This window comes from Heptranchias perlo, chromosome 43 (assembly GCF_035084215.1).
Source record: "Heptranchias perlo isolate sHepPer1 chromosome 43, sHepPer1.hap1, whole genome shotgun sequence".
NCBI classification, from domain to species: domain Eukaryota; kingdom Metazoa; phylum Chordata; class Chondrichthyes; order Hexanchiformes; family Hexanchidae; genus Heptranchias; species Heptranchias perlo.
This window is the reverse complement of record NC_090367.1, coordinates 4,775,406-4,788,112: the sequence shown is the minus strand read 5'-3', so window position 1 is coordinate 4,788,112 and position 12,707 is coordinate 4,775,406. Positions and strand designations below refer to the sequence as shown.

Below are 12,707 nucleotides of genomic sequence, written 5' to 3'. Positions count from 1 at the left end.
CCCACCAGAGGATCACCTCAATTAGATCATCCCTCAATCTTCTATATTCAAGCTCCCACTAAGACTGAATGAAGTACATTCTGTCCCCTTATATATTTCTACATGGCAGGAGATAGAAATAATGGCCTTGGAGGGGGTGCTGTCCAGGTTCACCAGAATGATACTGGCGCTAAAAGGGTTAAACGAAAGGAATGATGAAAGAGATAGAGAGTAAGATGAAGCAGAAAAAGGGGGCGTATGACAGATGTCAGGTTGATAATACAAGTGAGAACCAGGCTGAATATAGAAAGTACAGAGGAGAAGTGAAAAAGGAAATGAGAGGGGCAAAGAGAGAGTATGAGAATAGACTGGCGGCCAACAGAAAAAGGAATCCAAAAGTCTTCTATAGGCATGTGAACACTAAACGGGTAGTAAGAGGAGGGGTGGGGCTGATCAGGGACCGAAAAGGAGATCTACTCATGGAGGCAGAGGGGATGGCCGAGGTACTAAATGAGTACTTTGCATCTGTCTTTACCGAGGAAGAAGATGCTGCCAGAGTCTCAGTAAAAAAAGATGTAGTTGAGATACTGGATGGGCTAATAATTGATAAAGAGGAGGTACTGGAAAGGCTAGCTGTACTTAAAGTAGATAAATCACTGGGTTCGGATGGGATGCATCCTAGGTTGCTGAGGGAAGTAAGGGTGGAAATTGCGGAGGTACTGGCCATAAACTTCCAAACATCCTTAGATACGAGGGTGGTACCAGAGGACTGGAGAAATGCAAATGTTACACCTTTGTTCAAAAAAGGGTGTAAGGATAAACCCAGCAACTACAGGCCACTCAGTTTAACCTCAGTGGTGGGGAAACTTTTAGAAACAATAATCCGGGAGAAAATTAATAGTCACTTGGACAAGTGTAGGTTAATTAAGGAAAGCCAGCGGGGATTTGTTAAAGACAAATCATGTTTAACTAACTTGATTGAGTTCTTTGATGAGGTAACAGAGAGGGTAGATGAGGGCAATGCAGTTGATATTGTGTATATGGACTTTCAAAAGGCATTTGATAAAGTGCCACATAATAGGCTTGTTAGCAAAATTGAAGCCTATGGAATAAAAGGGGCAGTGGCAGCATGGCTACAAAATTGGCTAAGTAATAGGAAACAGAGAGTAGTGGTGAACGTTTGTTTTTCAGAGTGGAGGGAGGTGTACAATGGTGTTCCCCAGGGGTTGGTGCTGGGACCACTGCTTTTCTTGATATATATTAATAACTTGGACTTGGGTATACAGGACAAAATTTCAAAGTTTGCAGATGACACAAAACTTGGAAGTGTAGTAAACAGAGGGGAGGATAGTGATAGATTTCAAGAGGACATAGACACGCTGGTGGAATGGGCAGACACATGGTAAATGAAATTTAACGCAGACAAGTGAGAAGTGATACATTTTGGCAGGAAGAATGAGGAGAGGCAATATAAGCTAAATGGTACAATTCTAAAGGGGGGTGCAGGAAACGGAGAGACCGGGGGGTATATGTACACAAATCTTTGAAGGTGGCAGGACGGGTTGAGATAGCGATTAAAAAAGCATACGAGATCCTGGGCTTTATAAATAGAGGCATAGAGTACAAAAGCAAGGAAGTTATGTTAAACCTTTATAAAACACTGGTTCGGCCACAGCTGGAGTATTGTGTCCAATTTTGGGCACCGCACTTTAGGAAGGATGTGAAGGCCTTAGAGAGGGTGCAGAAGAGATTTACTAGAATGTTTCCAGGGATGAGGTACTTCAGTTACGTGGATAGACTGGAGAAGCTGGGGTTGTTCTCCTTGGAGCGGAGAAGGTTAAGAGGAGATTTGATAGAAGTGTTCAAAATCATGAAGGGTTTAGATAAAGTAAATAAAGAGAAACTGTTCCCATTGGCAGAAGGGTCGAGAACCAGAGGGCACAGATTTAAGGTGATTGGCAAAAGAACCAAAGGTGACATGAGGAAATACTTTTTATGCAGCGAGTTGTTACGATTTGGAATGCGCTGCCTGAAAGGGTGGTGGAGGCAGATTCAATCGTGGCTTTCAAAAGGGAATTGGATAAATACTTGAAGGGAAAAAATTTGCAGGACTACGGGGAAAAAGCGGGGGAATGGGACTAACTGGATTGCTCTTACAAAGAGCTGGCACGGGCTCAATGGGCCGAATGGCCTCCTTCTATGCTGTAACCATTCTGTGATTCAATATGATTCTATGAGGACAGGTTGCATAGACTAGGCTTGTATTCTCTCGAGTATAACAGATTAAGGGGTGATCTAAAATTAGAGCTAGGCTGTTCAGGGGTGATGTCAGGAAGCACTTCTTCACACAAAGGGGAGTGGAAATCTGGAACTCTCTCCCCCCACCCAAAAAAAAGCTGTTGAGGCTGGGGGTCAATAAGGAAATTCAAAATTGAGATTGGTAGATTTTTGTTGGGTAAGGGTATTTTGTTGGGTAAGGGAACCAAGGCAGGTAAATGAACTCAAGATACAGATCAACCATGATCTAATTGAATGGGCAGTACAGACTGGAGGGGCTGAATGGCCTCCTCCTGATCCCGATGGGGAGAGGTCAAAGACTACATCTCCCAGAAGGCCCGCCACTGCGCGACCCGCCGTCGGCCGCCAACCCCAAAAAAAAATGTCTCCAGGACCCCAATTGGCGGAGAATGCGGCGCCCCGCCCACTTATCCGCCGAGTCGGCCAATCGGAGCCCGGGGTGCAACGCAAGCGCGGCCGCCGCCGACGGCTGGATGTGTGGGCGCAGACTATTGGTCGGGGCGCCCTGTTGCTAAGCGGACGGCCCAATCAGAAAATCCGACTCAGCATGGGGTGGGGGGGGGGGGGGGGGGAATCACGCGGTGGGGGGGGGGGGGTCCGGGAGCCGCGCTCGGTGTTTTTTTTAAAAATAAACGCTGGTGACGCCATCTTGTTTTTTTAAAAAGTTGAGCCGTTAAAAAAAAACCGTTAATTTTTTTTTTGTTTTTTTTCAAAAAAAAAACGCCAGTTTGGCGCGCGGAGCGGGGGGTTTTTTTTTTCCATTTCCTGTCGAGGATGAGCGCCTTGGACGTGAAGAAGCTGAAGGTGGCCGAGCTGCGGCAGGAGCTCCAGGAGAGGGGCCTCGACACCCGCGGCCTGAAGGCCGAGCTGGCCCAGCGGCTGCAGGAGGCCCTCGACGCCGAGCTGCTGTCGGAGGAGGCAGGCGAGGGCGGGGACGAGGCGCGGCCTACCAAGGCCTACGACGAGGAGGCCGGCGAGGACGAGGACGATCAGCTGCTGGCGGAAGAGGAGGAGGAGGAGGACGAGGACGATGAGGAGGAAGACGAGGAGGCGGCGGTCGCCGCCGCCGCCCGGCCTGAGGGAGGAGAGGGCCGGCAGCACGCAGCAGGCGAGGCCGGGGATCGTGTGCGGCCTGCGGAGGCGGAGGCGGCGCCAAAGCAGCCGCTGACAGAGATGGGGAAGCGGGGGGAGGAGGAGGAGGAGGAGGCCTCGGCCCCCCAGCCCATGGAAGTGAGCGGCGAGCTGGAAGGAGCAGCGCCGCAGCCGGTGAAGGAGCAGCAGCAGCAGCGGGAGGAGGCCCAGGACGAGCAGCTGCAGGAAGAGGCCGGGCCGGAGCGGGAGGACCGAGCGGAGACGGAGGTGCAAAACGGCGAGAAGCCGCCGTGTGCGGGGAAGGCCCAGCGACAGTCCGGTGAGCGCCGCCGCGGCCCAGTCGGTACCCGGTGAAGCGGGAATTGGAACGGGGCCCGGAGACATCCACACCGCAAGGGCCCGGCTTCGGGCTCCTGATTCTGGCTGTGTTTACACTATAACTAGTGTCAGTGTGAAGGGGTTTCTCACTTTGAATCAGGCTGTGTTTACACTATAACTAGTGTCAGTGAGAGAGAGTTTCTGACTCTGATTCAGGCTGTGTTTACACTATAACTAGTGTCAGTGTGAAGGGGTTCCTAACTCTGATTCAGGCTGTGTTTACAGTGTAACTAGTGTCACTGTGATGGGGTTTCTGACTCTGATTGAGGCTGTGTTTACACTATAACTAGTGTCAGTGTGAAGGGGTTTCTCACTTTGAATCAGGCTGTGTTTACACTATAACTAGTGTCAGTGTGAAGGGGTTTCTCACTTTGAATCAGGCTGTGTACACTATAACTAGTGTCAGTGTGAAGGGGTTCCTAACTCTGATTCAGGCTGTGTTTACATTATAACTAGTGTCAGTGTGAAGGGGTTTCTCACTGATTCAGGCTGTGTTTACAGTGTAACTAGTGTCACTGTGATGGGGTTTCTGACTCTGATTGAGGCTGTGTTTACACTATAACTAGTGTCAGTGTGAAGGGGTTTCTGACTCTGATTCATGCTGTGTTTACACTATAACTAGTGTCAGTGTGAAGGGGTTCCTAACTCTGATTCAGGCTGTGTTTACAGTGTAACTAGTGTCACTGTGATGGGGTTTCTGACTCTGATTGAGGCTGTGTTTACACTATAACTAGTGTCAGTGTGAAGGGGTTTCTGACTCTGATTCATGCTGTGTTTACACTATAACTAGTGTCAGTGTGAAGGGGTTTCTCACTGATTCAAGCTGTGTTTGCACAGTAATTGGTGTCAGTGAGAAAGAGTTTCTCACTCTGATTCAGGCTGTGTTTACAGTGTAACCAGCATCAGTGTGAAGTTGTTTCTCACTGTAACTAGTGTCAGTGAGAAGGGCTTTCTCACTCTGATTCAAGCTGTGTTTATACAGTAATTGGTGTCAGTGACAAAGAGTTTCTGATTCTGGTTTCGGCTGTGTTTACACTGTAACTAGTATCAGTGTGATGGGGTTTCTCACTCTGATTCAGGCTGTGTTTACACTTTCACGAGTGTCAGTGTGAAGCGGTTTCTCACTCTGATTCAGGCTGTGTTTGCACGATAACTCGTGTCAGTGTGAAGGGGTTTCTGACTCTGATTCAGGCTGTGTTTACATTACAACTAGTGTCAGTGTGAAGGAGTTTCTCACTGATTCTGGCTGTGTTTACACTACAACTAGTGTCAGTGTGAAGTGGTTTCTCACTCTGATTCAGGCGGTGTTGACACTGCAAATAGTTTCAGTGTGAAGCGGTTTCTCACTCTGATTCAGGCTGTGTTTGCACTATAACTCGTGTCAGTGTGAAGGGGTTTCTCACTCTGATTCTGGCTGTGTTTACACAAAAACTCGTGTCAGTGTGAAGGGGTTTCTGACTCTGATTCAGGCTGTGCTTGCACAGTAATTGGTGTCAGTTAGAAAGAGTTTCTCACTCTGATTCAGGCTGTGTTTACAGTGTAACCAGCATCAGTGTGAAGTTGTTTCTCACTGGTTAAGGCTGTGTTTACACCATAACGAGTTTCAGTGTGAATGGGTTTCTGAATCAGATTCAGGCTGTGTTTACACTAAAACTAGTGTCAGTATGATGGGGTTTCTCATTCTGATTCACGCTGTGTTTACATTATAACTAGTGTCAGTGTGACAGGGATTCTCACTGATTCTGGCTGTGTCTACACTGTAACTAGTGTCAGTGTGAAGGGGTCTCTCACTGATTCAAGCTGTGTTTACACAATAATTCGTGTCAGTGTGAAGGGGTTTCTGACTCTGTTTCAGGCTGTGTTCACACGATAACTAGTGTCAGTGTTCAGGGGTCTCTCACTGTTTCAAGCTGTGTTTACACGGTAATTGGTGTCAGTGAGAAAGAGTTTCTCTTCTGATTCTGGCTGTGTTTACACTATAACTAGCATCAGTGTGATGGGGTTTCTGTCTCTGATTCAGGCTGTGTTTACACAATAACTAGTGTCAGTGTGAAGCAGTTTCTCACTTTGATTCAGGCTGTGTTTGCACTATAACTCGTGTCAGTGTGAAGGGGTTTCTCACTCTGATTCTGGCTGTGTTTACACTGTAACTAGTGTCAGTGTGTAGGGGTTTCTGACTCTGATTCAGGCTGTGTTTACAGTGTTGCCAGCATCAGTGTGAAGTTGTTTCTCACTGATTAAGGCTGTGTTTACACTAAAACTAGTTTCACTGTGATGGGGTTTCTCACTGTTTCAGGCTGTGTTTACACTATAACTAGTGTCAGTATGATGGGGTTTCTCATTCTGATTCACGCTGTGTTTACATTATAACTAGTGTCAGTGTGACAGGAATTCTCACTGATTCTGGCTGTGTTTAAACTATAACTAGTGTCAGTGTGAGGGCGTTTCTCACTCTGATTCAGGCTGTGTTTACACTGTAACTAGTGTCAGTGTGAAGGGGTTTCTGACTCTGAATCAGGCTGTGTTTGCACTATAACTAGTGTCAGTGTGTAGGGGTTTCTGACTCTGATTCTGGCTGTGTTTGCACTTTTACTGGTGTCAGTGTGAAGGGCTTTCTCACTGATTCAAGCTGTGTTTACACAATAATTGGTGTCAGTGAGAGAGAGTTTCTGATTCTGATTCAGGCCGTGTTTACACTATAACTAGTGTCAGTGTGAAGGAGCTTCTGACTCTGATTCTGGCTGTGTTTACACTATAACTAGTGTCAGTGTGAAGGGGTTTCTGACTCTGATTCAGGCTGTGTTTACACTATAACTAGTGTCAGAGTGATGGGGTTTCTCACTCTGATTCAGTCCGTGTTTACACTGTAAATAGTGTCAGTGTGATGGGGTTTCTCACTCTGATTCAGGCTGTGTTTACACTATGAACTAGTGTCAGTGTGAAGGGGTTTCTGACTCTGTTTCTGGCTGTGTTTACATAATAACTCGTGTCAGTGTGAAGGTGTTTCTCACTGATTCAAGCTGTGTTTACACAGTAATTGGTGGCAGTGAGAAAGAGTTTCTCACTGATTCAGGCTGTGTTTACACTATAACGAGTGTCAGTGTGCAGGGGTTTCTGACTCTGATTCAGGCTGTGTTTACACTGTAACTAGTGTCAGTGTGAAGGGGTTTCTGACTCTGGTTCCAGCTGTGTTTACACTATAACTAGTATCAGTGTGAAGACGTTTCTGACTGATTCAGGCTGTGTTTACACCATAACTAGTGTCAGTGTGAAGGGGTGTCTGCCTCTGATTCAGGCTGTGTTTACACAGTAATTGGTGTCAGGTGAGAAAGAGTTTATCTTTCTGGTTCCGGCTGTGTTTACACTATAACTAGTATCAGTGTGATGGGGTTTCTCACTCTGATTCTGGCTGTGTTTATGCTATAATTAGTGTCAGAGTGATGGGGTTTCTCACTCTGATTCAGTCTGTGTTTACACTGTAAATAGTGTCAGTGTGATGGGGTTTCTCACTCTGAATCAGGCTGTGTTTACACTATGAGCTAGTGTCAGTGTGAAGGGGTTTCTCACTGATTCAAGCTGTGTTTACACTGTAACTCGTGTCAGTGAGAAGAGGTTTCTCACTGATTTGGGCTGTGTTTACACTATAACTAGTGTCATTGTGAAGGGGTTTCTGTCTCTGATTCAGGCTGTGTTTCCACTGTAAATAGTGTCAGTGTCAAGGGGTTTCTGACTCTGTTTCTGGCTGTGTTTACACAATAACTCGTGTCAGTTTGAAGGTGTTTCTCACTGATTCAAGCTGTGTTTACACGGTAATTGGTGGCAGTGAGAAAGAGTTTCTCACTGATTCAGGTGAGAAAGAGTTTATCTTTCTGGTTCCGGCTGTGTTTACACTATAACTAGTATCAGTGTGATGGGGTTTCTCACTCTGATTCTGGCTGTGTTTACATTATAACTAGTGTCAGTGTGTAGGGGTTTCTGACTCTGATTCAGTCTGTGTGTACACTACAACTAGTGTCAGTTGGAAGGGGTTTCTGACTCACTTTCAGGCTGTGTTTACACTATAACTAGTGTCAGTGTGAAGGGGTTTCTGACTCTGATTCAGGCTGTGTTTACACTATAACTAGTGTCAGTGTGAAGGGGTTTCTGACTCACTTTCAGGCTGTATTTACACTATAACTAGTGTCAGCGTGAATGGGTTTCTGACTCACTTTCAGGCTGTATTTACACTATAACTAGTGTCAGCGTGAAGGGGTTTCTGACTCTGATTCAGTCTGTGTGTACACTACAACTAGTGTCAGTTGGAAGGGGTTTCTGACTCACTTTCAGGCTGTATTTACACTATAACTAGTGTCAGCGTGAAGGGGTTTCTGACTCACTTTCAGGCTGTGTTTACACTATAACTAGTGTCAGTGTGAAGGGGTTTCTGACTCTAATTCAGGCTGTGTTTACACTATAACTAGTGTCAGTGTGAAGGGGTTTCTGACTCACTTTCAGGCTGTATTTACACTATAACTAGTGTCAGCGTGAAGGGGTTTCTGACTCACTTTCAGGCTGTATTTACACTATAACTAGTGTCAGTTGGAAGGGGTTTCTGACACTGTTTCAGGCTGTGTTTACACAATAACTCGTGTCAGTGTGCAGGGGTTTCTGACATTGTTTCAGGCTGTGTTTACACGATAACTAGTGTCAGTGTTCAGGGGTTTCTCACTGATTCAAGCTGTGTTTACACAGTAATTGGTGTCAGTGAGAAAGTGTTTCTCACTCTGATTCTGGCTGTGTTTACTCTATAACTAGCATCAGTGTGATGGGGTTTCTCACTCTGATTCTGGCTGTGTTTACACTATAACTCGTGTTAGTGTGAAGGGGTTTCTGACTCTGTTTCTGGCTGTGTTTACACGATAACTAGTGTCAGTGAGAAAGAGTTTCTCACTCGGATTCTGGCTGTGTTTGCACTGAAACTAGTGTCAGTGAGAAGGGGTTTCTCACTCTGATTCAAGCTGTGTTTATACGGTAATTGGTGTCAAGGTGACAGGGTTTCTCATTCTGATTCTGGCTGTCTTTTCACTGTAACTAGTGTCAGTGTGATGGGGTTTCTGACTCTGATTCAGGCTGTGTTTACACTACAACTAGTGTCAGTTGGACGGGGTTTCTGACTCACTTTCAGGCTGTGTTTACACTATAACTAGTGTCAGTGTTAAGGGGTTTCTGACTCTGATTCAGGCTGTGTTTACACTATAATTAGTGTCAGAGTGATGGGGTTTCTCACTCTGATTCAGTCCGTGTTTACACTGTAAATAGTGTCAGTGTGATGGGGTTTCTCACTCTGATTCAGGCTGTGTTTACACTATGAGCTAGTGTCAGTGTGAAGGGGTTTCTCACTGATTCAAGCTGTGTTTACTCTGTAACTCGTGTCAGTGAGAAGAGGTTTCTCACTGATTTAGGCTGTGTTTACACTATAACTAGTGTCATTGTGAAGGGGTTTCTGACTCTGATTCAGGCTGTGTTTACACTATAACTAGTGTCAGTGTGAAGGGGTTTCTGACTCACTTTCAGGCTGTATTTACACTATAACTAGTGTCAGCGTGAATGGGTTTCTGACTCACTTTCAGGCTGTATTTACACTATAACTAGTGTCAGCGTGAAGGGGTTTCTGACTCTGATTCAGTCTGTGTGTACACTACAACTAGTGTCAGTTGGAAGGGGTTTCTGACTCACTTTCAGGCTGTATTTACACTATAACTAGTGTCAGCGTGAAGGGGTTTCTGACTCACTTTCAGGCTGTGTTTACACTATAACTAGTGTCAGAGTGATGGGGTTTCTGACTCTGATTCAGGCTGTGTTTACACTATAACTAGTGTCAGTGTGAAGGGGTTTCTGACTCTGATTCAGGCTGTGTTTACACTATAACTAGTGTCAGTGTGAAGGGGTTTCTGACTCACTTTCAGGCTGTATTTACACTATAACTAGTGTCAGCGTGAAGGGGTTTCTGACTCACTTTCAGGCTGTATTTACACTATAACTAGTGTCAGTTGGAAGGGGTTTCTGACACTGTTTCAGGCTGTGTTTACACAATAACTCGTGTCAGTGTGCAGGGGTTTCTGACATTGTTTCAGGCTGTGTTTACACGATAACTAGTGTCAGTGTTCAGGGGTTTCTCACTGATTCAAGCTGTGTTTACACAGTAATTGGTGTCAGTGAGAAAGTGTTTCTCACTCTGATTCTGGCTGTGTTTACTCTATAACTAGCATCAGTGTGATGGGGTTTCTCACTCTGATTCTGGCTGTGTTTACACTATAACTCGTGTTAGTGTGAAGGGGTTTCTGACTCTGTTTCTGGCTGTGTTTACACGATAACTAGTGTCAGCGTGAAGGGGTTTCTGACTCACTTTCAGGCTGTATTTACACTATAACTAGTGTCAGTTGGAAGGGGTTTCTGACACTGTTTCAGGCTGTGTTTACACAATAACTCGTGTCAGTGTGCAGGGGTTTCTGACATTGTTTCAGGCTGTGTTTACACGATAACTAGTGTCAGTGTTCAGGGGTTTCTCACTGATTCAAGCTGTGTTTACACAGTAATTGGTGTCAGTGAGAAAGTGTTTCTCACTCTGATTCTGGCTGTGTTTACTCTATAACTAGCATCAGTGTGATGGGGTTTCTCACTCTGATTCTGGCTGTGTTTACACTATAACTCGTGTTAGTGTGAAGGGGTTTCTGACTCTGTTTCTGGCTGTGTTTACACGATAACTAGTGTCAGTGAGAAAGAGTTTCTCACTCGGATTCTGGCTGTGTTTGCACTGAAACTAGTGTCAGTGAGAAGGGGTTTCTCACTCTGATTCAAGCTGTGTTTATACGGTAATTGGTGTCAAGGTGACAGGGTTTCTCATTCTGATTCTGGCTGTCTTTTCACTGTAACTAGTGTCAGTGTGATGGGGTTTCTGACTCTGATTCAGGCTGTGTTTACACTACAACTAGTGTCAGTTGGACGGGGTTTCTGACTCACTTTCAGGCTGTGTTTACACTATAACTAGTGTCAGTGTTAAGGGGTTTCTGACTCTGATTCAGGCTGTGTTTACACTATAATTAGTGTCAGAGTGATGGGGTTTCTCACTCTGATTCAGTCCGTGTTTACACTGTAAATAGTGTCAGTGTGATGGGGTTTCTCACTCTGATTCAGGCTGTGTTTACACTATGAGCTAGTGTCAGTGTGAAGGGGTTTCTCACTGATTCAAGCTGTGTTTACTCTGTAACTCGTGTCAGTGAGAAGAGGTTTCTCACTGATTTAGGCTGTGTTTACACTATAACTAGTGTCATTGTGAAGGGGTTTCTGACTCTGATTCAGGCTGTGTTTACACTGTAACTAGTTTCAGTGAGAAGGTGTTTCTCACTGATTCAAGCTGTGTTTACACTGAAACTAGTGTCAGTGAGAAGGGGTTTCTCACTCTGATTCAAGCTGTGTTTATATGGTAATTGGTGTCAATGTGACAGGGTTTCTCATTCTGATTCTGGCTGTCTTTTCACTGTAACTAGTGTCAGTGTGAAGGGGTTTCTGACTCTGATTCAGGCTGTGTTTACATTATAACTAGTGTCAGTGTGTAGGGGTTTCTGACTCACTTTCAGGCTGTATTTACACTAACTAGTGTCAGCGTGAAGGGGTTTCTGACTCTGATTCAGACTGTGTTTACATTATAACTAGTGTCAGTGTGAGGGGGTTTCTGACTCTGATTCAGGCTGTGTTTACACTATAACTGGTGTCAGTGTGAAGGGGTGTCTGACTCTGATTCATGCTGTGTTTACACAGTAATTGGTGTCAGGTGAGAAAGAGTTTCGCATTCTGGTTCCAGCTGTGTTTACACTATAACTAGTATCAGTGTGAAGACGTTTCATAAGAACATAAGAACATAAGAAATTGGAGCAGGAGTAGGCCAATCGGCCCCTCGAGCCTGCTCCGCCATTCAATAAGATCATGGCTGATCTGATCCCAACCACAAATCTAAAGAACACAAGAAGTCGGAGCAGGACCCGGCCACATAGCCCCTGACTGATTCAGGCTGTGTTTACACTATAACTAGTGTCAGTGTGAAGGGGTGTCTGCCTCTGATTCAGGCTGTGTTTACACAGTAATTGGTGTCAGGTGAGAAAGAGTTTATCTTTCTGGTTCCGGCTGTGTTTACACTATAACTAGTATCAGTGTGATGGGGTTTCTGACTCTGATTCAGTCTGTGTGTACACTACAACTAGTGTCAGTGTGAAGGGGTTTCTGACTCACTTTCAGGCTGTATTTACACTATAACTAGTGTCAGCGTGAAGGGGTTTCTGACTCTGATTCAGTCTGTGTGTACACTACAACTAGTGTCAGTTGGAAGGGGTTTCTGACTCACTTTCAGGCTGTGTTTACACTATAACTAGTGTCAGTGTGAAGGGGTTTCTGACTCTGATTCAGGCTGTGTTTACACTATAACTAGTGTCAGTGTGAAGGGGTTTCTGACTCTGATTCAGGCTGTGTTTACATTATAACTAGTGTCAGTGTGAAGGGGTTTCTGACTCACTTTCAGGCTGTATTTACACTATAACTTGTGTCAGTGTGAAGGTGTTTCTCACTGATTCAAGCTGTGTTTACACAGTAATTGGTGGCAGTGAGAAAGAGTTTCTCACTGATTCAGGCTGTGTTTACAGTATCACTGGTGTCAGTGTGAAGGGCTTTCTGTCTCTGATTCAGGCTGTGTTTACACTATAACTGGTGTCAGTGTGAAGGGGTTTCTGACTCTGATTCATGCTGTGTTTACACTATAACTGGTGTCAGTGTGAAGGGGTGTCTGACTCTGATTCATGCTGTGTTTACACAGTAATTGGTGTCAGGTGAGAAAGAGTTTCGCATTCTGGTTCCAGCTGTGTTTACACTATAACTCGTATCAGTGTGATGGGGTTTCTCACTCTGATTCTGGCTGTGTGTACACTACAACT

At 45.3% G+C, this 12,707-nt stretch overlaps 1 protein-coding gene across 1 annotated transcript in view; it reads left to right on the top strand.

The window, feature by feature from the left end:
- Positions 1-2,875: 2,875 nt before the first annotated feature.
- Positions 2,876-12,707, top strand: part of LOC137306450 (heterogeneous nuclear ribonucleoprotein U-like protein 2) — a 41,442-nt gene continuing 31,610 nt past the window's right edge. The window contains exon 1 of the mRNA XM_067975661.1: positions 2,876-3,688. Within this exon, the coding sequence (XP_067831762.1) occupies positions 3,052-3,688 (637 nt within the window). The 5' untranslated portion in view covers positions 2,876-3,051. The remainder of the gene's footprint in view (positions 3,689-12,707) is intronic.